We start from the raw sequence: 25,387 nt of genomic DNA, 5'->3' as shown, positions 1-25,387 counted from the left end.
CAAACTTTTATAGTACTCTTAACATTTTTTAAGTCATTTTTTAAAAATCTTTTGCACAGAAAATGACTTAAAATGGCTTAAAATGCCCTTTATTCTATGCAAAACAAACCCGGTTTTAGAAAGTGTAATTTTTTTTAAACATAAACCAACCCGATTTTCCACACTCTTCATAATCCACTAGAGGGTGTAGCGGATTATGAGTCTTGCACCATATGAGCATAAACCGCTACAGAGTGTATCGGTTTATGAGTAACGCAGCCTCAACGTAATCCGCGATAACCTGTAGCGGATTACGTGCAATTAAGTTCCGCTATAGGATGTAGCGGATTATATACAGTTGTGTTTATTACATTTGGGTCTGGAAATTGCCAATATTATATTTTCGTAAAGGTTTTATTCATTTATTTTATTTGAGTAAATTACCTTTATATTTATATTTTAGTATTGAATTTTTTTAAACATATTAATCGGATCCTCTAATTTATTTTACGATAAAAAAAGTTTTATTTCACTATAAATTAGACCGTCATATTTTTGCACTATGAAATTTGAGGAATTTTTTTGATTTGTTATTTAAAATAAAAAATTAAAATCCGTATTAAAAAAAAAACACACTAATTACAATTAGTCATGATACTAAACTACACACCGTTTTTTAGGAATAAATTTAATATTTTTTTAAAATTAAATACACATTTAAAATACAAACTAAATAAAACTGAAATTTAAAATTTAAATTTTAAATTTCTATTTCAGATTTAATATATTTAATTATTAATATATTACAATTTAAATATACATCCAAAAATTAAATTAATTAAAATTTAAAATTTTAATTTTAAAAATTTAAAATAAATCTTAAACCATCTAATTATTAACTAATAGCATACAAAACCCTCAAGAAAGCAGGGTAGTCACATTCACCGCATTTTCCTACACCCAGAGGCGCATGCCGTCTGTGATTTGTCATCCTCCGCTGCTATTCATCCACGCCACCTTCCTCTTCGGCGCTCATCCTTGACGCCACCTTTATCCTTCTTGGCGCTCATCCACAACGCCGCCTTCCTCTTCTTCGGCGTTCATCTTCGTCATCGCATTCTTCTTTCTCGTTGTCGTTCGTTCGCATCAGCGTCGCCGTTCATCCGCGCCGAAAACATACCTAAAGTTTGGATGAATCTCTATTCATAGAGTTTTTCTTTGCGCATTCTCTGACACCATTGCTTTTTTTTTTTATTATTATGTATAATATTATTTTTTTTGTAATTAAAAATCGAATAAAATAGGCCGAAGAAATTCTCATATATATTGCAATGTTAAATTATTTTTGTATGTATAATTCTGTATTTTGGAAGTATTTACGTTTTTCACTGAGTTTTGAATGTGTTTACCTGAGTTTAGTTGTCTGCAAGGGAATATTATGTGAGTTTTACTACTCTCTGGTTGTTCTATTCTCGTACTATTGTGTTGAGGATTAATTTGTTTTTATTGGTGATGTTTATTGACTATCAGTTATTTGGTGTGCAAGCTTGTGATTTGAATTGTGTAAATGTATAATTTTGTATGTGTAATAGGAATAAATTTGAAACATGGTCTTCATGTTCTTAGAGAAAGAAAGAACGTAAAGAAAAGAAACAATATCTGATTATAAATTAGGTAGAAAGTTAGAAAAATTTTAGTTTTTAAAATTTAAATTAATCTTAATAACCAATATATATCTAAAAAATAGGAATATATTTTAATTAAAAAATAATTAAATAATATTAAAAATTGACAAAAATTGAATTTTATTATACAAATAGTATTTTTTATAATTTAATATGTTTAATTAAATTATTATTTAATATATTTTAATTATTAATTTTTTATAAAAATAAGTGTAAGTAAGTTTCTCGTTATTTGAATTACAATTACGAAAACAGCTTATGACAGTGGAACTGTAACATGATGGAGGGAGCAGACGAGCAGTAGTAGTGAGCATGGTGAGACGTAGACATGCAGGGAGGGGAGTCAGAAAACTAATCACAACTTAGCTTCTACTGTTTATTTCTTTCTTTCTTTCGACCGTCATTTTCGGAAATTCACATACCAACTATATATATATATAGTCCACATCCCATTATTATTTAAGATTAGTTTTTGTTTTTTACATGCTGGCTTATTTTGCAGTTAAACGTAATGATGATCAAATGCTCTTGATTCTTGAACCAGATAGTAGTAGGGATTAATTTTGATTCCTTAGCTAGATTTTAACTATAAAATGATCATTAACCCCTAAGGCCCATATTTTATTATAGATTCAAGTAAATTACATGCGAGCAATTGTCAAATAATTCCACTAGTTGCCATTTTCATTTTGTACTCCATTTACAGCTTTCTGCAAAATCCAACAAAGAGGAGTTTCATCAATACTATATTCTAATATTCTAACTATGTTTGAGTGAAAAAATGAATTATTGCATTGTATGTATATATATACACTATATAAAACATCGTACAAATTCATATTTTATTTATTGTTAGATGAGATATAAACTTGATTTACGTTAGATTTATATCCAATTTAACGATAAATAAAATGTAAATCAATACAATCATTAAAAAAGAAGGGGCAGATTAATTCACCTGAAAGCAGGACAAGGCGAACTGAACATCACTTTCTGATATTTGGTGGTGTAACGCAACTCTCAACCTAGAAGAAGCAAATAATGCCATTATTTATTATCCATAATGTGTGGTTAATATGCATTAACTACTACTTATTATGCTGTGAATGTAATCACAGTAACGTGCCCTGGCTAATATTATTGCACAAAACATATAAAAACTTAATCAATACTAATTGAAATAATTAATAAGCAATAAAACAATAAAGACCTTGATAAGCCTGTTTGCATAAGAAGAATACCATATTCTTCTAAGTCCTTGCACAGCTTTATTGCCGTAGTTCCTGAGAACTCTTCTATTTCAACATATATCTGACAACAGAAATAAAATAAAATAGTTGTAGACCTTTTATTTTTTTAAGCAATTATACTAGTAGAAAAAAGATCAACAATTAAATAATTATCAGTATAAAATATATATTAAAATATAAAATACATATTAAAAATAAATTAAATAACACATATGATTATATACAAATATATAATAACTAATTTTTAATGTGCTCGTAATATTTTTTTTTTCAAGTTAATGCATCCATAAACAACTTTTACTATTGCAGGACTCTAATTTAGATCACAAAAATATTGGGGGAAAAAGTACTTACTATATTGGTTTCCACAGAAGAGGTATCCACTCTCAGGCCCTGAATTTTGTTCAATCCATCTAAAAAACAAAGGAAAATTTTCATGTAAAAAGCAAGTGTTAATTTGGAAGTAAAAAATGTTGAGTAGTGTGTAAAGTCTAAACTTGCAATTCTTCAAGCACACAAAAACTGCATGTGTAAATCCATTACCGGCCAAGAGTCTTGCTTTCTTGTGATCACTTTCTAACTTTGGAAGATTTTCCTTTAAAGCAACAAGTGCAGCAGCACATAGGACCCCAACCTGTCTCATACCGCCGCCTAACGTTTTCCGGAGCCGCCTAGCCTAAAAAAGGTGTATTGCACTAGACTTAGTATCATGTTCTTTCAGATAGAATCTGCATATAGCTTCTACTTTAGAAGAGTTTGAATTACCTTGACAATGAAGCTATTGGAACCAACAATGACGGATCCAACTGGAGCACCAAGACCTTTTGATAGGCAAACCTAATTAATTTTATTCAAATCAATCATAGACAGGTTAGATTAATTATCATGCAATGTGGGGAATAAGATTTCTAAAAGGGTATAACATACTGAAACTGAATCAGCTGCTTGAACAAGCCTATCCACTGGAACACCAAGTGCCTGAAATGTAACAATTAAAATTGCAAGTAATTTATTTTTCTTCAATTGTCAGTATTCAATTCAGTAAGGTGCATCATCAAATTTATTACTTACAACCAAGGTAGAGAAAATCAAGATTTTACGTGAAATTAGAATACTAAATTAAATATGTAAAACATAAAACTGTAACAAGATGTAAATTGTAAAATCGTCTTTGTAAAATGAATTGACTCATTTAAAATTGATATCAGAAGATTTAAGAGTTATATCGAGATTCTAACTACTATGCTTACAACAGATGCATTGAATATGCGAGCTCCATCAATGTGAAGCTTCAGTCCATGCTTCTTAGCAATCTGTCCAACTCTGTCTGTATATTCAACTGAAAGGCATCTTCCACCATGACTGAATGCAGCAAAATAATATCACAGAAAAACATTGTTAATAGAAGAAAGGGTAAGATTTCTACACCTTGATTAACAAAAGAACCGAGTTGCTTACTTGCAATGAGTATTTTCCAAGCAGATAAGCCTTGTGGTTGGAAACACAATCTCCTCCTTTGGATCTCTAATAGCAGCCTCAATCAAATCAATGTCCATGGTTCCATCATCATTGTTCTTAACAGTTCTAGGATGCACACCTCCAAGAGTTGAAATGCCTCCATTCTCATATATATGGATATGGGAGTTGTGTCCAAGAATCACTTCACTTCCCCTGCTTTCACAATGAACAAGCACGGATATAAGGTTCGCCATGGTGCCGGACGGGACAAAAAGGCCTGCTTCCTTTCCCATTATCTTTGCCATCTCTGATTCTAAGTGAAAAGCAGTTGGGTCATGTTCTAGAACATCATCACCAACTTCAGCACCTTCCATAGCAGCTCTCATTGTTTCGGTTGGCTTTGTGACTGTATCTGATCGAAGATCCACAATCCTTTTCACCATTTTCTCAGAAAACTAACACAAGCCAAAATCTAAATGTCAAATTCCATTTTCTCCTTGTTAATGGAATCTGGATTGAAACAATCATTGTTACATAATTTTATTAACAAAAGCATAGTCCAAAAAAAGTCACAGAAGATATCTTGGAACTTGGTATGCTTGCAAATTTCAAGAACCATGAATTACAATAATTTAGTGATTTAGAGATTAAGATAAGAGAATCTAATTACCTTGATACACCTGCTAAATTGAAATAGTAGTAAGAACCCAAGTAGAGTTGAGCAGTAATACGGTTGTGTACTCTTTATTTGAAGCAGGTTTTTTGGAGTAAATTGCAGTGGCAGAGATTCTAAACTTGAGTTCTGTTTAATACGGTAATCATAATCATAATCCGGGAAAGATTTAAAGGTGAATTTGTCGAAGGAATCATTAGCTTATGATGAAATGACAACAAACATGGAGAGCCAACAACCAATGGATAACACCAACTTGTTACCATATTTTATATTTTCCACCAACTATTGCTTTGTCTTTATTTCTTTCGTCACTTTTTTTTTTCCCTTACCAAATAGATATATTTTTAGGGTTATACTATCGTACTGAAAGGAAAATTTTTTTGCTAGTGCTGAAAGTACTGGCACAGGAGAAGAAGGAACGCATGTTTAAATTGTTGCTAAAGTCTCGGACAAATTCCTATATAATAACAGAGTGTGATGTATGAGGATTAAGTATAATTAATGAATTAATGAAGAGAAATATGTTTTTTTTTTGGTATTTTGACGGGACTTAACGCCCAAAAAAATTAAAAATCAAGGATAAAACGGGGTAATGATACCCCTCTAGCATCATCTATAATGTTCCTTAGCCCTGTTGGCATAGTGTCTATGAAATGAAATCCAAGGCATGCTTGTAAACTTTCCTTCACAAGCCAGTCGATGCTTTTGTTTCCTTCCCTGTATGTATGACAAAATTTTACATTCCAGTCTCTTTGTATTAATTGGCTGATGCTTCTTATGATTGTTTCCGGATGATTGTCCCTTTCTTCTCTTTTGCTGAGAATTTGGAATGCAATTTTTGAATCAATTTCTAGAATGATTTTTTTGAATCTCAAATCCCAAGCTAGTTTCAATCCATGGAGAATTCCCCAAGCTTCTGCCGTGAATGTTGTTCCTTTGCCAATATTCACCAAGAACCCCGCTACCCATCTTCCACGGCTGTCCCGAATCAAGTCTCCACACCCTGCTATACGGTGCTTCTGTGAGACTGCTCTATCACTATTGATTTTTAGCCATCCATCCTCCGGAGGTTGTCACGCAATATGTATTTCTTTTTTCTTCCGTGCTCCTTTAAGGATATTGACTTTTTCAAAAGCATTATTGATCCTCTGCAGATATTCTTTAATCCATAAATGTGCATTGCTTGGTCTTCTAAAAGGGGGGGGGGTCAAAGATCTCCTTATTCCTCCATTTCCATAGCCACCAGCAAGTCACAACAAATTGGGACAGCCATGGTTGTGCATTAGCACTGATTTCCACTGTAAGATTCCAGCGGATCCATCTCTCGAAGGAAGCTCTATAGAAAGTGGTTATGTAAGAGGGTTTCACTAACTGCCACCAAATTCTTGAGGCTTCTGTGCAGTCCCTTAATGTGTGGAGTAGTATTTTCGGATTATTGGGGCATCGGTGGCAGTTTGGATTTGCACCAAAGATCTTCTGTCTCCTTTCTGAGGTCATCAGCTTGTTTTGAGTTGCTAACCACATAAAACATTTTATACTCTGGGGCCCTTCCATTTCCATATAAGATTCCAGGTTTGGTCTTGATTTTCATTTGCTTGAGAGAGTGTTTTATAAGCACTGGCTACTGTGAAGTTTCTATCTTGGGAGGGACTCCACATGGTCTTGTCCTCACCTAGGCTCTCTTTCGGGGGATGGCATGCAGTAATGTTTAATATTTTATCTTCTGGAATGAGCTCCCTTAGGAATTCCAAGTTCCATTCTCCATTTTCTAACACTACATCAGCCACTTTCATATTGAGAAGGGAAGCGTTTATTTCTTGTACATCCTCAATAAGAGCATGTTCATGATACAACCACTTATCTCTCCATAGAGAAGTCGACTTACCATTTCCAATAGAAAAACTCAGGTTCTTTTTCATGTCTTCTTTGATCTTTATCAAATCTCTCCAAAACTTTGAGTCAGATGCCCCATTTTTCATGTTCAGGATTGAATCTTTTCCCTTTCCATATTTATTGAAAAGGACTTTCGCCCACAGTGTCTTTCTTTCGTGCATTAACCTCCATACTTGTTTCATAAAAAAGGCATCATTTATGATATGAAGCTTTCTCATGCCTAGGCCCCCATTTATTTTCGTTTTACAGAGAGTGTCCCATTTCACAGCATGCAATTTTCGTGTGTTTGAGTTTTCTCTCCAAATAAATTTTCTCTAACATTTTTCCACTTCTTTGCAAATTCCAATGGGAATTTTTGTATGTAACATATCAAAATTGAGCATTGGATTGATTACAGTTTGTGCAAGAGTGATGCGCCTTGCTAAGGATAGACAATTGGCCTTCCATCCTTTTAATTTGCTCTTTGTTCTTTCAATAATGCTTTTAAAGTCTTCCTTCTTCTTTCGGTTGTTTGTCAAGTAAGCACCTAAGTATCTTTCTAGACATGGCACTTCTTGGAAGCCGCATATCTCCTTTATGCCTACTCTTTTGCAGTTGGGGACGTTTTTAGATAATAGAATGGATGTCTTTTCTGTATTGATTTTGAACCCCGATGCAGCTCCAAATTCGTCTAGAGTTTCAAGCACAACTTTCATTTGATTTTTCGTCGCTTCCACAAACAGCAAGAGATCATCAGCAAAGAGAAGGTGTGATATTTGAGGTCCTCTTTGTCCGCTTCCATTGGTATCCACTTTCCCTTTGTAATGGTCTCTCCTATGAATTGTGAGAGCTTGTCCATGGCGATGACGAAAAGGTAAGGGGACAGAGGATCCCCTTGCCTTAGTCCTCTACTTGGCTTGAACATATCAAGTTTCTCGCCGTTCCACAAGATCTTGAAGGAAACTGATGACACACTGCATGATGATGGAAATAGTTTTTTTCGACATTCCATACTCCAAGCAACATTTTTCCAAGAAACGCCAGTTAAAACGATCATAAGCTTTTTCAAAATCAATTTTGATAGCCATAAATGAATTTTTCCCCTTCATTTTTCCCATGGTATGAACCATTTCTTTTGCAATGATGATGTTGTCATGGATTAGCCGACTTGGAATTAAACTTGACTGATTCGGAGCAATTCTTTCATTCAAAGTGGGTTGTATCCTTTTGACAAGAATTTTGCTCAAACACTTATATATCACATTGCATAGGGCTATAGGTCGAAATTGAGAGACAAATTTAGGCTGGTTGATCTTGGGTATAAGTGTTAGAAGAGTTTGGTTTACCTGTTGTATTGAGGGGGGGGGTCTTGCCATAGTTTCTGAATGAAAGCGCAGATGGAGCATTGGAGGACCTTCCAATTTTCTTTAAAGAACAACACATGGTATCCGTCTTCTCCAGGCGCCTTTAGGGAACCTATGTTGTGGATAGCTTCTTCAATCTCACTTGGAATGGGCATTCTTTCTAACATCTGTTTTTGTTCTTCTTCTAATCTTTTATATTGCCAGTTGCATCGAATAGTGGGGTGCTCTGGTCTTTCATCTCGGTATAGGTCAGTGAAAAAATTTGAGACTATCGATTTTACAGCTTCTACCTCTTCACACCAGATACCATTATTGTTCCTCAGCTTCACTATCTTGTTCTTCCTTCTGCGCACCAGAGTTTTTGTGTTAAAATATTTAGTGTTTCTATCTCCTTCTACTAGCCATTTTTGTCTGGATTTTTGTAGCCAGAAGATCTCCTCTTGATCAAGGATTTTTTTCCAATTCCTCCGAAAGGTCTTTTTCCATCCCATCAAGAAACTTATTCCTACCATAAAGCCTAGATTTTTGTATCCCTTGAATTCTATTCAAAATCCTCCTCTTCTTCGAAATATGTTACCAAAAGTTTCATTATTCCATTTTTTCAGACTTTTAGTTAAATTGTTTAAGGCTACTGGAAAGTCATACTCATTATTCCAAGCACTTCTAATAACATTTGGGAGGTCCTCATGTGTATTCCACATGGCTTCATACCTGAAAGGTCTCTTTCCTTGGGTACTATTATCAGGTCTTGTGTGTAGCAGCAAAGGGTGATGGTCTGATTGTATTCTTGGCAACACCTCCACAAATGCATTTGGAAAATTTGTACGCCACTCTGAGTTGCATAAAGCTCGATCCAGCCTTTTATAAACTCTTTCTTGGCCTTCTCTTATTCCCCCCTTCCATGTGAATCTTGATCCTGAATAGCCTACGTCTATGAGGTTGCATTTGTCAATCTAGCCTCTGAAACGTCTACACGCATGGGCATCATTTCCCCCTCCTCCTTTCTTCTCACTTTGCTCTGCGATGTCGTTGAAATCACCTATCATCAGCCACGGTAAGTTCATGTTTCTTGAGATGTTATGCAAAAGCTCCCACATTTCTTTTCTTTGTGCTTCATGTGGACTTGCATACACAGCCGTAAGGCTCCATCTCCTCTATTGATTGTTTTCAATTTCCATATGCACAAATTGCTTGTGGGTTGACATAACTTTGATTTTGAAATCATCATTCTTCCAGAGGATCCAGATCCCTCCAATGAAACTGACGGCTTCTTCGACTATGGCATGATTGAATCCCATTGCCTTAATCACCTCTCTTCCTTTATTTCCGCTACATTTGGTTTCTACCAGAATAGTGAGGTCAGGTTTCTTTTGGTTTTGCAACTCCTTGAGGATGCGAATGGTACTTTTGCTTGCTGCCCCTCTAATATTCCACATCATGATCTTCATTATATGACGCAAAAGTCTTATCCAAAACTCTAAACCAAAACAAAGACACCTTAACCCAAAAGGTTGGGAAAGCAAAGAGGCTCAAGGCCTCTTAATAATCATGCATATCCTCCCTCGTTAATGAAGGAGGTACTTCTTCCTGTGCTTCTCCTTGGGCTGGTTCCCTTTCAAAAACTTCCATGGCTTCTACTAGATCTTCTGAATTTCTGGCTCCAAAGTCTGGCGGGACTGGGTCAGGCAGTTCCTCCATGTCGCAAGCCTGTATTCCAGTGGCCTCAACCATTTCAGTGATTTGAGAGTCTTGGGTTTGGTTGTTGTTTGCCCAATTTTCCTGAAAATGAACGGCTTTGTCAGTAATGTTCATGCTAGTCTCTTCTTGGGTTTGGGTTTTAGTCTTGGTTTGGGTTCTTTCTTTTCTCATGGTTTGGGCTGTTGTAGGGGCAAGAGTTGGGTTGGTCTGGTTTTGGATTTCTTGCATCTTGCTATTTGTCTGTCTTGGTTTTGGGCTATTTTTGTGGGTCTGGTTATTTTCTTGTGGAATTTGATCTTTTAGTTTTGTAGGAGTATTCCTCTCCAAAGCTCCTTTATTTCTTTTTTTTTTTTTTCTGTGGTTGCCTTGCTTCCAGCTGGATTTGTCTTATCGCTCTCATCCTTTTGTGGTATCACCACAACCTCATTTGTCTCCTTGTCTCCCTCCACTACCTCATGCTGCAGAGCTGCAAAGCAAGAGGTGTGCTTCCCGTACGACAAAACTTTTTCTTTTCCTTTTTGGCCGTTACTGGTTCTCTCTCCATTTTTCAATAATTTCTTCCCCCTTGTCCTTTGGAGTTTGGACTAGCATTCAAGGGCCAAATCCGTTATTCTCCTCTGCAATTACGCCTTTGCCCTTACTTAACTCCCCTTTTCCAATTCTGCCCCCTTCTTCTTCCTCCGTCCCTGCCTTTTCGTCTCCCTTTCCTTCATTATTGTTACTGGCTTCTGGTTTTTCTTGTGACTTTAAGCTTCGGCATGAGAATTTTTCATGTCCAAAGCAGCCGCAGTTGAAACACACCATATAGAGGCCTTCGTATTTCACTAGATGAGTGATACCATTGATCTGGTATTGGGACACCAGGGATTTGCTTAAATCTATCTCTACGCAAATTCTAGCATATTTATCTCTGGAGATGTTTTCTGTTGTCATGTCAATCTTCATGGTCCTCCCAACAATGTTGCCAATCTTCTCCAATATTGTTCTATTGTAATACTCTATCGCAAGGCCTGGGAGACGAATCCAAGTTGCCAGTGTATCTATTGTTGCTGTGAGGGGGTTGAATTCTGGTTTCCACCATCTAATGGTTAAGTAGTGGTCAAGAATTTTCCAGGGCCCCTCCATGAGTGCAAAATCCAAGTCTTCCATATTATAGAATTTCAAAAGGAAGAAATCATTTCCAAGATCGATAACGTCAATGCTGCCGTTCTTCCCCCACATTTTCTCTAGTCTTCTTTTGAGCCACAAGAGAAATTCTCCTTTCCAGGAGCTTAACTATGATTGATTCCCACCATTCCTTGCAAATTTCTTTTTTCAAAGATTTGCTGATCACCAGATTGTATACCCCATTTTCAGTTTTTTCAATGCTAATTTCCGGTTCTTCGTCACTCTCCTCAGCACTTTCTTCTTCCATTTTGTCCTCCTGAGAATCCTTCTCTGCTTCCTTTCCACTTCCCCCTTGTTGTGCTTTTCCTGCCCTGACAGTTGGGCAAATGATCTCTTGCTGTTTTCTTCATTGTTTGCTCTCATCACTTCGATTACATGTATATCTGCTTCTGCTCCTTCAATACCCCTTTCTTCTTCCATCCAATCTTCTTTTCTAGCTACTGGTGTAGAATTTTCAGTAAATTCTTCATCTTCTGCTATCTTTCTCACCTTCTTCAAAGACCTGTGTAACAACTCTCCTTCCGACCTTGTGCTCAGCCTTGGCCCATGCGGTCTAGCAGCTCCCCCTCTCACAAAGCCACCTCTCATGGGGCTATCTTCGGTTATCGCTCAGACTCACAAACTCTAGAATCCATTACGAAGAGACCGTTGAAAATTATATTCATATACAGTCGACAGTATTAAGTTTTTTTTTTTTGAAGAGAAATACATTAATAATAGTGATTATGGTATTGGACTTTTTTTCACTAAGTTAATTTGGGTTATAAATATTTATAAAAAATATTTGATAGATTACTCATGATTTATTTAATATTATTTTGGGTTATAAATATTACTTTGTTTTATAGTTATTATAGTTAGTTTTTATTTACTTTGTGCTTTATTTTTTTTCTCGTAATTTTTTTAGTACTCATATCTTTTGTGTATATAATTATTTTTTATGAAAATTTTATTTTTTACTTATATGAATTCTTGTCTTCTATTTTTTTGTTATACTTTATTTTTTATATGTACAATTTTTTTATTATTTGTTTAGCTCAGTTAAAACTTGTAATTGTAATAGTTGTATATTATATTTATTGTCGTAATTTTTTTATAATATAAATTATTCACCCTACTAAAAAGAGTAAAATAAATAAAAAATTAATTATAACTAATAATAGAATCATATCAATAAAAAATTTATAACCCAAAATAATATTAAATAAATCATGAGTAATCTAATTTAATAAAGTATATTTTTATATATTATTTATGTTTTTGATATAAAGTATATTTTGTCAATTTCTTATGCTAATTTTAATTTAATAAGTAAATATTAATTTTTATTATTAACTTGATTAATAAAATTAATTTAAATACCTAAAATAAAAAGATAAGATAATATCAAATAACTATTTAAATTTATGTCTTTTTAATAATTTTTATCTAAAATTAATTTTGAGTAATATAATCCAAATAATATTTAATTTATTATAATCTATTTTTATATAAAAGCTTGCTAAACATAAATGATGTTAATCCTAACTCACTTTTAATCAACATCAATTTTTTCATCTACAGACTTCAATCTAAATATACATTTAAGTAGTAATAAATTCTTTTTTACAATTTCAGTTTTTTTTGTCATGACAATTTCAATATCTAAATTAACAATTAGTATCTCTCTCAATAAAAAGAAAAATGAACTGCATATTATGTCAAACTGACCAAAAGTTAACAACTCAATAAAAAAAAACTTCCAAAAATATATTTACAAAAAAAATTCATTTATAACTCCATAGCCAATACAACCCATCATATATTTTACTCACTTCATCTTTGTTCAATAATCGAAAAAACCAAACCTTAGTATGAGCCCAAATATTTTCTTAATCTTAAAAAAAAGTCCAATACCATAATCACCATCATTAACGCATTTCTCTCCATTAACTGATTAATTGTACTTAATCCTCGTACATCACACTCTGCTATCATGCAGGAATTATCCGAGACTTTAGCAACAATCTAAACATGCATTCTTTCTTTTCCCATGCCACGTACTTTTAGCACTAGCAGAAAAATTTTTCTTTCAGCACGGTAGTATAACCCATATTTTTAGTGGGAACAAATATTTTGTTTTTGGTTTGACCAGTATTATTTATTCATATCATTCCATTGAGGACTTGAGAAAAGAAAAGTTAAAAAAACCAAAGTTTGAATAAAGTGTTTCATTCTAGGTAAAGGGATTTCTTATTTACTCAAGACGCCCTTGTAAAAATTGAACTGGATCAATTGGTTCGACCAAAAATTAGAGGTGCACATGACTTGATCCGGTCTGAAGACTCGACTTAGATCCAAATACTTTGGAGCTAATTTGCTGTGATTTCATCGGATCTAGGGTCGGGTAAGGGTCTCAAAAATAGACCCGATTATTATTTAGGGTCGGATTCGGGTCAAGACAAACCCGACTTTACCTGTAACATGTGCATCCTAGGGAGACTAAAAAAGGTATATATGTTTTAAATTAATTACAATATTATGTTATATTAATTATAAGCTAATTGTTTTGTTTTTAATCATATTTGTTGAATTAGAAAATAGATCAAAGAAGTATGAAATTAGAATTTATGGACAAATTTAAATTCAAGTATGATTATCAACTTTTCTATAACAAATATTTTTCTTTCTTCTTTATAAATGAATGCATCATAATTATCGATTCAATCAGTGACCTATCGATTAAACCAGTTATCCAATGACTTAATAACTTGACAAGTTTGATCATTGATTGGATTTTGACAATTACGAAGGCGCCGCCTCCTTCAACCTGAAAATGGCTTACAAGGACACGGTGAATTTGAATCTAATCTTTCACAAAACCATGTGCTGTGTAACTAAAGTGTAGAAGTAATGAGGACAAAAAGTATGAACAATCACAGGTAAGTTACTATCTTAATAAGTTCATACAATTTATCAGCAGATCACCGGATCTATCTCAATGATCCTCTTTAAGAAATATTCCATCTAAAGACGCTATTTTTAAAATTTGTTTTATTACCATTTGATACTGATATTAATTATTATTTAAAATTTGAAAATTTTTTGTCACATATAACAGGAGGGTTTCAAACCCGAGACCTCTATCCAGAAGAAATAAAATTTTTAAAATTTCTAGCACACTATACTTTTCCCTCTGTAAATTATATATTGACACCAAGATCCATCAAAGTACATTATATTCTTCTCCCCATTGAAGAACTTGCCTACATGAGTAATGTTATGTTGCAAAATTTTATAGAGTGAGCGTCCAATAAACGCAAGTTAATGACTCCATTGAAATCTGGATTCTGCAACAACACCCAAACCTCAATGTTTGAACTTGGTGATGGAGACTCCAGCCTAAAAAACCTCCTCCTTTGTCTGCCACAACTTCAATCCTATCTCCCTCATCAAGTGGAATGGTTTCTTGGTTGCTGCTATCACATTGGTTTACAGCTTCCATCCTATCACATTCGTTGCTGCTATCACATTGGTTTACTTCTATAAGATCCCCATAACTCTGTTGTGAAGTTTTCTCAAGTTCCTTTTGCTGCTGTACTTTTGACCATAGACTGTTAATCCTGTGTGATGCTGCTAACTAGGGGTGTTCATGGGTCCGGTGAAACCGGGTTCAATGTGACTCAGACCCGGTCCGAAATATATACCGGGTTTATTTGTTAGACCCAAACCCGCCTTTAAACCCGATGAAACCTATACACCTTCAGGCCACGATTATACCGGATAAAAATCGGGTGAAAATAGGGCCGTTAACATTACATTACCTTAATACCTTCTTGTAAGCTAACATGTGAAAATATCCAAATTTCTAAGACTCCAACCATTATTTGACATGGTAAAATTAACTTAAAAAAATATAACAAGAACCAACCATTCTCTAAAATTAAAGCATAACCATAATCAATACTAATATTGTCTAATAACACCAAATTTTTAAATAAAAAACAAATAACACAATATTATGCCATTAGTCTAAAGTCTTATATATTTTAAACATAAAACATTAACTTATAGTCTTATAATGACTAATAACACAAAGTATTAAAATTTAGAATACTTAAATTCCACATAAAAATAGCCATCATCCATCACTAATAACACAAAATATTAATTGTATATGATGACCGGGCCAAGTTTGGGTGACCCGAGTTATGACCCAAATCTGACCTGAAATAATGACCGGATCTATTTTTGAGACCCTTACCCGACCCTAGACCCGATGAAATCACACTAAATTAGCCCCTAAAGTGTTTGGGGACGGGCCGGGTCTTCAGGTCGGGTCGGGCCATGTACACCCCTACTACTAACTGCTCCTGCTTTTGTAAAGCTTGAAAGCACTCCAATTCTATTACAGCTATATCCATATGCTTAAAAGTGACCTCACAACAACACAAAATCATATTTAGCAGATAAGAGACATTGTGTTCAAAAACGTTGAATTAATATATTTTATATCTTTTCTAAAAAAAAAACACAGATACACTAATAAGAGACACAATTTATTTTTTATTAATTTTTATAATTATATTTTTATTATTAAATCTTTTTTTGTAAATTTTTTTATGAAAAAAAAAAGTAATTAAACTTTTATAATTTGTTCTAGTTTATCACCAAATAAAATACAATAATACTATTTTTTGTGTCTCTATCCTTTGTGTCTTATTCTTAATGTTTTGTCTTTGTCTTGTTCTTAAAATTAAATGCAGTCGATGTGCTTTTAGTTGCATAAATTAAAACAAATTGTACCAAGAGGTATGTGCCCAAAACAATCCAACAGAGAAAGATTCAAAATAAATTTGAATATCATGCACCTAAAAATAAAATACTTTCTAGATAAGAACATTTCTTTGAAATAAAGTTTTCTTTTTTATCTAGGAAGATCGTAATATCATATTGTTAGTAGAAAATAAGTAAGTTCTGAGCTTCGAAGTAAAAACTTACTTCATGGGACTTATCGAAGATAGCATATCGACAAAAGAGTGAATTTCGATTGATAAGGACTTATTGAAGAAGAATGAAATAATCAAAGAAATGAAGAAGTTGATAAGTGAAGACAATTGATGGCAGTTATAGACAACATTCAAAGCATGGAAACTGTTACTCAAGATTATTCATGTGGGATATATTAGTTTGGTTTTGATTGGCTGAAAAGTTTTATAAATAGTTGAAGAATGGAAGGAAAAAGAGTTGGAATCCATATCAGAAAACACTCTTGCACACTCATATCCTTAGTGAATTTCTGAGTCTGCTAAGAGCTTTCTTTTCTCTAGGGTTCTTTCCATCTCTTTTAAATTTCTTTAAATTTCTTGTAATTTTTATCTTTCTTGCAAATTTATCTTTCCAACAAATTTACTCTTTCTGTTTTCTTTTAAAATTTAGCATTTTGTATTTGATTTAAAAAATCTTTCGATCTGATCGAAAGCGGTTTAATGTTTTATTTAAATTCAATGTTACTCATTTCAATTCTAGTCATTTTACTTTCAAACTTTATTTGCTTTTTTTCAGATTTTCTTTTATTAATTTAACCAATTGGAATAACCTTTGATACACTTTCGAAAACTGGTATACATAAGAGGAGAAGATTTTGCTCTCATATCATTAGATATCGAACCACTAAGATTTACGAAAAAACTGTAAAACAAATTGGCATGCCCGGTGGGACAGTTTTGAAAATTATGTCAAAAAATATTTTGTAATGATCTAGTGCATGCAACATAGAAGTGGCAAGAAGTTTCTAATACTAATGTGAAATCATCTGCAAATGATAATGTTGCTACAGTTGTACCAACCCCGACGAATCGCGTGCTGAAAGTAGTACAGTAATGAAGAATGTAATAGTTACTAATCCCTCAGTTGGGAATAGTGGGTGAAATCAACGCCCACGAATTGCTGTGACACAAGTGCAACTGTCAGTAACTGCTGGTTGGCCTCCCTCTAGGTTACACCCCTTCAATTGGTGGTTATGCTCCACTAATTAGATTCGAAAATTCATCAAGTTTCATTAGTAATCCTGTGCCTCTATTATATCCTGAATTTTTTTGAGATTATCAATTGGTTTTCACATCGAATGCTTCTAGTTCGATGGCTGTTTTTCGACAACATATTGATGAAAGTCATCACGATTCGATCAATTTATTGACCCAGCAGATGATTACAATTTTGAACCCTATAATGGATAATCATGAATCAAAATTCGAGCATCTTGCTAGACAAGTGGAGAGAATTGTTCGAATCGTTGACTATGATGAAGGAGATCAAAACTTGCAAATGAATCAGGAGGATATGATGAATATGCCCAAAAACATGGGAGGTCATATGCATTTTGAAAGAGATACTCCTCGAGTTGTTCACTGAGATCAAAATACAAATGAGATGTTGGCTCGAATGAAAGTCAATCGGCGTGGTGAGAGATACCAGGTAACTAGAATGGTTGAAGATGTATTTAATAGGGTTGGATTCAATGTAGATTTCATGAATCGACCATATTTTATTTTTACTTTTTCTACTGCTGTGCAAAAGGCAAAAGTGCCTAGGGGAATGAAAAATCCTAAAATAGTCACAAAGTTTGCGGGAGAAGTTGGTGAATCGACCATTGAACATATTGCTCGATATATGGTTGAGTTGGGAAACTTAGCGAATGATGAAAATTTAAAGATGAAGTTTTTTCCTTCTTTAACAAAAAATGGATTCACTTAGTTTTCCAATCTTAGTCCTAATTCGATTGGAATCTGAGCACAACTAGATAGTACTTTTCATTCTCAATTTTTTAGAGGAGAGTTGAATGTGACCGTTACTAAGTTGGTGGCTTTGAAACGTGAAGATGGAGAATCAATTGATGACTTCATGATTTATTTTTAAAATGCTCGAAGTTGATGCTATGTATCTCTTCTTGAAAGTGAAGTTGTTAACATCACCACCATGGGTTTAGGCTTTTATATGCGTCAAAAATTACTTAATGTTCATATACCTGACTTGGCTCATTTGGCGGAAAAAGTGCGTCAAGTAGAGATTCTTTGAAAATAGAAATAAAAATTTAAAAATGAGAAAAGGTTGTGAAAAGTAAGACTTTTTCTCGAAAAGAAAATGTTTTATATGTCGAAATGAAATCCTCAAGTGAGGAATCTGATTTTAAGTTTTCCTAAGTTGATTTGGCTGAATTAAAGAAAGGTCCACCTTATGTATGCTCTTTGCTTAAGAAAATTATACATGTTGGTAGATCTAATGATATGAAACATAAGAGTGTAAAGAAATATAGTTTTAATATTTCAAAATCTGACCAAATATTTGATGTGTTGCTTGAAGATAAATAATTAGTTTTGCTTTAAGGCAAAATATTGCTTTCAACAAAAGATTTGAAGGGAAAATCCTATCATAAGCTTCATCAAGTAACTAGCCATTCAACTAACAATTGTGTCCGTTTCACGGACTTGATTCAAGAAGCAATTATGGAAGGGAGATTAAAGTTCGATGATGAAAAAAACGACATGAAGGTTGATTCTGATCCCTTCGATGCTAGTGCAAATTTTGCAAAGCCTTTTATAGGGGTCAATATGGTTGGTTTTTCTTATGAGTTTGATACTGTTTTGGGAGATTTCGAAACTAATGTTGGAGTAGTACATCCAGGCGTCGATAAAAGATTGTTGGAGTTTTTGATGCAACAAAGGTTAAAAGATCAAGATGTGTCTTTATGCCCTCGATGTAATGCTGTGTTTGATGCCGATGCTGCAGCTATATTTGAGAAAGAAAGAATGAAAAAAGAAAGAACAAGTTCGTCAAAGACAACCTCCTCGAAGGCAAGAGGGACAAAGTTTTGGTATCCCTCAAAGGAATTTTTCTTCTCTAATGAACCGTTCACAAGCTTTAGGTGTGCAATAGATACAGAATTGTCAGGAGTTTTGTAATCGTGATGCACAATACAGGCGTAATCCTCAAAGAGGTCATCAAGGTTTTTATCGATGTTGTTATCCATATCCTCAAGGAAGAGCCAGAAGAAATCAAGGAGGAAGGAATAAACGACAAATGGTGCAAAGGGAACCATTGAACAATAAAGACAAGGGACAAATCCTTCTGTTCGTTCGCGGTTCCCGTCTATCTGATGGAGAAACGTTTCCTAAAGGAATTTCATTACCAGCTAAATTCGACAAGGGCAAAACTGTAATTGTAGCCCCAATTGACGGCAAAGAGAAAGATGTTGATTTAGATGAAGAATATTTCGAGGAAGGTGAGGAGGAGATGATAAGCACAATTTCTATTATACCAACTAAATATTTAGGAGAATATGAAAGAAATCTAAATGAGGATTATGATGTAGAGGATGAAGAGGCTTTTGCTTTCATTCGATCAGAGGATGAGTTGGGGGTATTTTCAAAGACCAATTGAGAAGCAGAAATCCCATCTTCGACTATTACATGTCATAGCTCCAACACCATGAATCCAATCTCATCCCAACATTGCATTATAACTAGCTTTGACGATACTACCACAAAAACAGTGTTTCAATGTGAAGATCCCACTTGCGCTCGAAGAGTCACTAGTCCTTTTGCAGGAATTGATACACCGCTATAATCAATTACTGAAATGTTAGTAGGAGTCAGATCATCAAAATGTTTCCCATCTTTGTCAACATCCTTTCTGTCAATAAATCAATCGCTGCCCCTCCATGGCTTAAAACTTTATTAACACAAATACCACTCATGTAAACAATGACATGTAATGGTCGAAAATGAGACTTCTACTCCTCAGTTGGTTTTTGAAAATACAACTCATCCTCTGATCGAATGAAAGCAAAAACCTCTTCATCCTTTACATCATAATCCTCATATGGATTTCTTTCATACTCTCCCAGTTGGTATAATCGAAATTGTGCTTACCATCTCCCCATCACCTTCCTCGAAATATTCTTCATCTAAATCGACATCTTTCTCCTTGTCGTCGATTGGGAGTACAACTACAACTTTGCTCTTGTCGAATTTAGCTTGTGATGAAATTCCTTTAGGAAACGTTTCTCCATCAGACGGGAACCGCGAATGATCAGAAGAAGTTGCTCCTTGTCTTTATTATTCAGCGGTTCCCTTTGCACCATTTGTCGTCTATTCCTTCCTCCTCAATTTTTGCTGACTCTTCTTCGAGAATATGGATAACGACTTCGATAAAAATCTCGATGACTTCTTTGAGGATTATGCCTGTACTGTACATCACAATTACGAAACTCCTATCAATTCCGTATCCATTGCACACCTAAAACCTGTGAATGGTTCATTGGAGAAGAGAAATTCCTTTGAGGGACACCAGCACTTTGTCCTTCTTGCCCTTGAGGAGGTTGTTTTTGACGAATTTGTTCTTCCTTATAAGCTAGCTCTTTTTTTCATTCTTTCCTTTTCAAATATAGCTGCAACATCGACATCAAACATAGCATTACATCGAGGGCATAAAGACACATCTCGATCTTTTAACTTTTATTGCATCAAAAACTTCAACAATCCTTCACCGACGCCTGGATATACTACTCGAACATTAGCTTTGAAATCCCCCAAAGCAATATCAAACTCATAAGAAAAACCATATTTACTCCTATAAAAGGCTCCGCAAAATTTACGCTAGCATCGAAAGGATCAGAATTAACCTTCATGTCCTTTTTTCCATCATCGAACTTTAATCTCCCTTCTATTGTTGCTTCTTGAATTAAGCCCCTGAAACGGATACAATTGTTAGTTAAATACCTAGTTGCTTGATGAAACTTGCAATAGGATTTTTCCTTTAAATCTTTTGTTAAAAGCAATGTTTTGTGTAAAAAAAAAAAACTAATTTTTTTTATCTTTAAACAACACATCAAATATTTAGTCAGATTTTGAAATATCGAAACTATATTTCTTTCTACTCTTATATTTCATATCATTAGATCTATCAATATTTACAATTTTCTTAAGCAAATTGCATACATAAGGTAGACCTTTCTTTGGCTCAGCCAATTCAATTTCGGAAAACTCAATGAGATTCCTCACTTGAGGATTCCATTTCGACATACAAAATCTTTTCTTTTCGAGAAAAAGTCTTACTTTTCAACCTTTTCCACATACAAAAACGTCTTTTGCCCCCTTTGTGCATTAGTGAGTATGAAAGCACTAGTTTGGGTGAAAGTGTGTTTGCTCACCACTTCCCCCGTTAGTTGGATTCACCACTTCCCCCTTTTTCGAATGATTTTTTTTTACCGTGCTTGGTAAATTTCTAATGATAAAAATAAAAGTATTAGAAAAATAATTTTTTTTAAAAAAAATTACAATTTACATTTTTTAAAAAGATATTTTTTTCTTAAAAAAAATATTTTTTTACATGATAAATAAACAAAAAAATATTTTTATATTATTATACCAAAACATAATTAATAAATAAAAAAATCTTTTTGTATGAGATATCTAAACATAAAATTACTTTTATTTTTCTATAAGATCTTTTTTTAAAAGATAACTTAACAAACAACAAGATTCTAGCATCTCAATAATATCACTGCAAGCCAATGTGAAAACAAGAAAATGCACAAGACTACCAGCCGGAAACCAAGGAACTATACACCTAAAATTAGTCACCGGCATCACCAGATACAATGACACTGAAAGAAAGAAAAACATAGCAATAATATACCTCATAGCCTTGAGTGAGTGCTGTCACCTTCTTCTCAAGGCGTACCATCTTCTCTTTACCATCATCCAACTTGCTTCTCACATTTTCAAATTCATTCTGTAAAGCTGCTAGCTTCTCCAAGTTTCCAGCAACACTTGATAGACCATAGGCATTACGAGTGGGAAAGTACATAAGATCATTAATGCAAGTTGTATGTGCTTCAACAAATTCATCAAGGAATTCACTTTTGTGCCCCATTGTTACATGAAGGTACTGTGCCTCTTGCTTTATCTACTGATCGGCCTGCCAAGGACAAAATATGAATAAATAACATGCAAAAATGATATTATCAACTCTGCTTACAAGGAAGCCCCAAAACGTTTAATCCTATACTTGCGAAATCACATCATTTGTTTACTATCTAAGGGTGGCCAAGCTTCTAGCATGTGCAAACAGAACTGACAACAAACCATAAAAATGGAAATTAAAGAAAGAAACAAGTAAGCAGATACATCAGTAACACATACAACTTTAATCTCATCTTCCTGAAAATCTTCTATCACAGGGACAACCGGCTCATTTATGCACGCTTGGTTCCTTTGTTTTTCTCCTTATTCACCATCTCATCAAGTGGATACTTAGCATTGTCGTGCTCTGGTAAGGTTAGAAGCTCCTTTATTATCATCTCATCAGCTTGCTCAATAGAGGTTGGTGGAACAAAGGAACTCTTGTCCCCATCAGCTCTCACGAGGGAATTTTTAATAAGCTCCAAAGATGCTTCAGGAGGCCTAGGAACTCCTCTTTGAAGGACTTTTGATCGTTTTTTAAGTAATGCCTGCTGCCTTGCCTCTTCTTCTGCCTTTTCTCTGGCAATTCTGTCAGACATATCCTCTTCAATCTTCTCCTCAAGTTATTCTGCATCTTCGGGACCGGTTGCATCACTATTTGGTACTCATTTTTGGGACGGGGAAAAGAGGAGCCTTCTATATAACTATACGTGCGAGTGAGGTCTTTCCCAAAACAAATAGTGGGATTTGCTCAACCTTCCTGACTTTTTACCGACTACTCCTTGCTGGTGGGTTGACTTCTACAGTACAACGCGGGGACTTCCCTATTCTATATCTTTTTGATCTCGCACTTCCTTACTTCTAATAGAACCTGGAGACGAACTATAGCTCTTCTCTTGCGCGCTTCCCTGCTTTAGCTCACCACTCCACTCATGCTTCTTCTCTTTGGAAAAGCCTTTTAGAAGAAGAATACCAATTCAGACTGCGGAACTGCCTTCTTTCTTTGATCTGGAGCTGCTTATTTCGGTCGGCTTGTGATGAGGGCTACTCGTAGTAAGGCTTTAGTGCCCGTCTGCTTTCTGCCTGAAGCTTGAAAGCAGAGGATGCCCACTAAACTGAAACAAATCCCGTGCTCGCTTTTTGAATCTTCAGTAGGGGAAGCTGCTTAAACCTGAGCGCAAACTTCGTTTCATATCAGCTAACTCATGTTTTGCAGTTTCACACATATCCATGCCCTCATTAATATGTAGTTCATCCCTGAGAGGAATTCTGAGAGGAGTTCCCTTTGGAGTCATGCTGAAAGAATACCCATCCCTTTCTGGAGTCAAACCACTTCTAGGAGTAAGGCCTGCATCTCCAGGAGTTGCAGAGGGAATCTGAATTTCCTTTTTCTTAGGAGTGACTCCGGAAAATTCTGAAGGATGCAACTCTGGGTTCTCTCCTCCTAATAATGGTGTCTGAGACTCCCTCAACCTAGCCAGATTTTCAGCTTCCATCATGATATCATCGCCCTTACCGACTGGTGTTCTCTGAGGAGTCCTTAAAGGAGTCATTCCTTTGTGCAATTTTATTCTTTGCAATGTCTTGCTTCCTTAACTGTGCCTTGACATCAATCCTTCTTTTTCCCTCAAGTTCTTCAATTGTAGTAGGGAACTGGGGCTGTTCCACTGGTCTGTCCTCATCAGTACATCGAAAAACCCCGGAGGAGGCCTCTTCTCAAAGGGAATCTCTGCATTATAGTCAATTCCTTTCCGTTTCCTCCTGCGCTGCCTGACATCAATTCCAGCAGCCTTCAGTTCTCTCTTTTTCTGCAAAGAAGCAAGCCTCCTGGCTTCCTCGAGCTGTTTCTCCCTGGCTTTCCTTTCGTATTGGCCAACCGAGCTCGAGCCTCAGAAAGCATCTCCTTTTCATCCTCATCCATGTCAACAGGATCTGGACGTGCAGGCTTTGACTCAGGATTGGGATCAATCTCGCCAGGCTCATAGTTGTCATCCTTAACACAAGCCGCATCGAGGAGCTTCTCATAGCGCTCGCGGCACTGGGAAGGGGTACATCCAACAATGGGAGCAATTGTTCTCCACTGTGTTGGCATAAGCTTCGCAAGATGAAGCAATTTCTCATCCTCCTCTCTTGTCCACTCAGTCTGCATACAAAAGCATAAAACTAAGGGATCACCACACTCTACTCCAGAAACATGTCCAAATCCAATTCTGAGTCCAACATACACACCATAAGTTACAATTTACGTAATACAACGTAAAAAAGAGCAACAAAATGTTTAAATCCCAGGAGGGAAAATAAAATAAACAAACAAAAATTGAGGAATAAAGAAGGGACCTTTTTGATGGAAGGATCGAGCCACTCGTACCAGCGAGCCTTGCATTGCTTGGCGGATTTGCGGACGAGGAGGAAGAAATGCGATCCCATTGGTTCTAGCCGCATTTCATAACAGCAGCTTTGAGGACTTCATCTTCGGTGTTCTTCCAAACACCGCCCTTTATCATAATCCTCATTCTGCGCCCTTTGTGTTTCACAACTCCCACTTGATTAATGATGAAGAAGATGAGAAGGAAGAAGGAGAAGGCAGCAGGCATAGATAAAAATCATAAAAATGAAGGATTTTAATTTATTCAAATTAAAATGAAATATTTATTCAAATTGATTCCCAAAAATTTGTAAAGTGGACATTTTGGTCTCTAACAAAAATTAATTATATAATTGGTCTTTAAAGTTTTTTGGCGTCAGAACAATCTAACATATGAATTGGTCTTTTTTAACACCGTTCTGATAAAGTACTAATAGAACAATCTAACATATGAATCAAGTTGGTGACTTAGCCGTTAAGTGCCATGTGTTAAATTAGGACAAATTAGTCCCTCTTAAGCAAATCATTTGTTCGTGACCTGAGTGATCTCGGGTGCTTGACGGGTCGGGTGGCAATGAGAGGATGAGCGGGTGAGGCCTTGGACTAACTTGGAGCGGGTGTAGAGATGCGGGTTGAAAAGCTGGTGACGCCGGAGGCAGTGTGGACGGAGGGGGTGGCCACCTGCAAGGACACTCTGACGATCAAGTCAGTGTCCGTACGAGGTGATAGCCAAATTAGGTAAGATGTTACGTACCTTGGGAGGAGAGCTGACCTCTTCCCTTATATACTGTGCTGGATGGACCCATAGGTGACCTAGCCCACTGGCCAGGGAGCTTCTATGAGCTGTCCTGGTCCACGTTGGGGGAGGAGCAGGTCATTCCGGTTTCCGGGTCGGGGCATCGGGTGCTTCCCCGAGGGTACCGACCCGAC

The 25,387-nt window shown here is 35.3% G+C and overlaps 2 protein-coding genes and 1 pseudogene across 7 annotated transcripts in view; all 3 read right to left on the bottom strand.

Moving 5' to 3' along the window:
- LOC107645773 (low-specificity L-threonine aldolase 1) overlaps positions 1 to 5,445 on the bottom strand; it is an 82,943-nt gene extending 77,498 nt beyond the window's left edge. Inside the window, exons 1-10 of one of the 5 annotated variants that reach the window (XR_015886116.1) lie at positions 5,043 to 5,445; positions 4,373 to 4,827; positions 4,165 to 4,276; positions 3,842 to 3,892; positions 3,680 to 3,751; positions 3,458 to 3,590; positions 3,269 to 3,327; positions 2,906 to 2,975; positions 2,623 to 2,689; positions 2,252 to 2,374 (exon numbers count right to left, since the gene is read on the bottom strand). Coding sequence is in view for 2 of the 5 variants with exons in the window: in XM_016349877.3 (XP_016205363.1) it covers positions 2,336 to 2,374; positions 2,623 to 2,689; positions 2,875 to 2,975; positions 3,269 to 3,327; positions 3,458 to 3,590; positions 3,680 to 3,751; positions 3,842 to 3,892; positions 4,165 to 4,276; positions 4,373 to 4,815 (1,077 nt within the window). In the remaining 3 variants the exon portion in view is untranslated. Of the gene's footprint in view, positions 1 to 2,251; positions 2,375 to 2,488; positions 2,690 to 2,874; positions 2,976 to 3,268; positions 3,328 to 3,457; positions 3,591 to 3,679; positions 3,752 to 3,841; positions 3,893 to 4,164; positions 4,277 to 4,372; positions 4,883 to 5,042 lie in introns of those variants that run through there. The other 4 variants (XM_016349877.3, XM_016349878.3, XR_015886117.1 and 1 more) reach the window with 4 other exon arrangements.
- Positions 5,446 to 10,573: 5,128 nt separating this feature from the next.
- Positions 10,574 to 11,203, bottom strand: LOC107646436 (uncharacterized). Its single transcript, XM_016350619.1, has one exon. It carries the CDS (start codon positions 11,201 to 11,203, stop codon positions 10,574 to 10,576), a length of 630 nt encoding a protein of 209 aa, XP_016206105.1.
- Positions 11,204 to 20,683: 9,480 nt separating this feature from the next.
- Positions 20,684 to 24,777, bottom strand: LOC107645774 (cell division cycle 5-like protein; annotated as a pseudogene). Its single transcript, XR_015885911.1, has 7 exons — positions 24,430 to 24,777; positions 23,609 to 24,235; positions 23,276 to 23,565; positions 22,952 to 23,047; positions 22,333 to 22,842; positions 21,827 to 22,108; positions 20,684 to 20,877 (listed from the first exon to the last, which is right to left on the bottom strand). The product of XR_015885911.1 is annotated as a cell division cycle 5-like protein (transcript).
- Positions 24,778 to 25,387: the final 610 nt, after the last annotated feature.

This window comes from Arachis ipaensis, chromosome B6, assembly GCF_059453495.1.
Source record: "Arachis ipaensis isolate K30076 ecotype BB chromosome B6, ASM5945349v1, whole genome shotgun sequence".
NCBI classification, from domain to species: domain Eukaryota; kingdom Viridiplantae; phylum Streptophyta; class Magnoliopsida; order Fabales; family Fabaceae; genus Arachis; species Arachis ipaensis.
The sequence above is the reverse complement of the archived record's forward strand: the minus strand, read 5'-3'. Positions and strand labels throughout refer to the sequence as shown.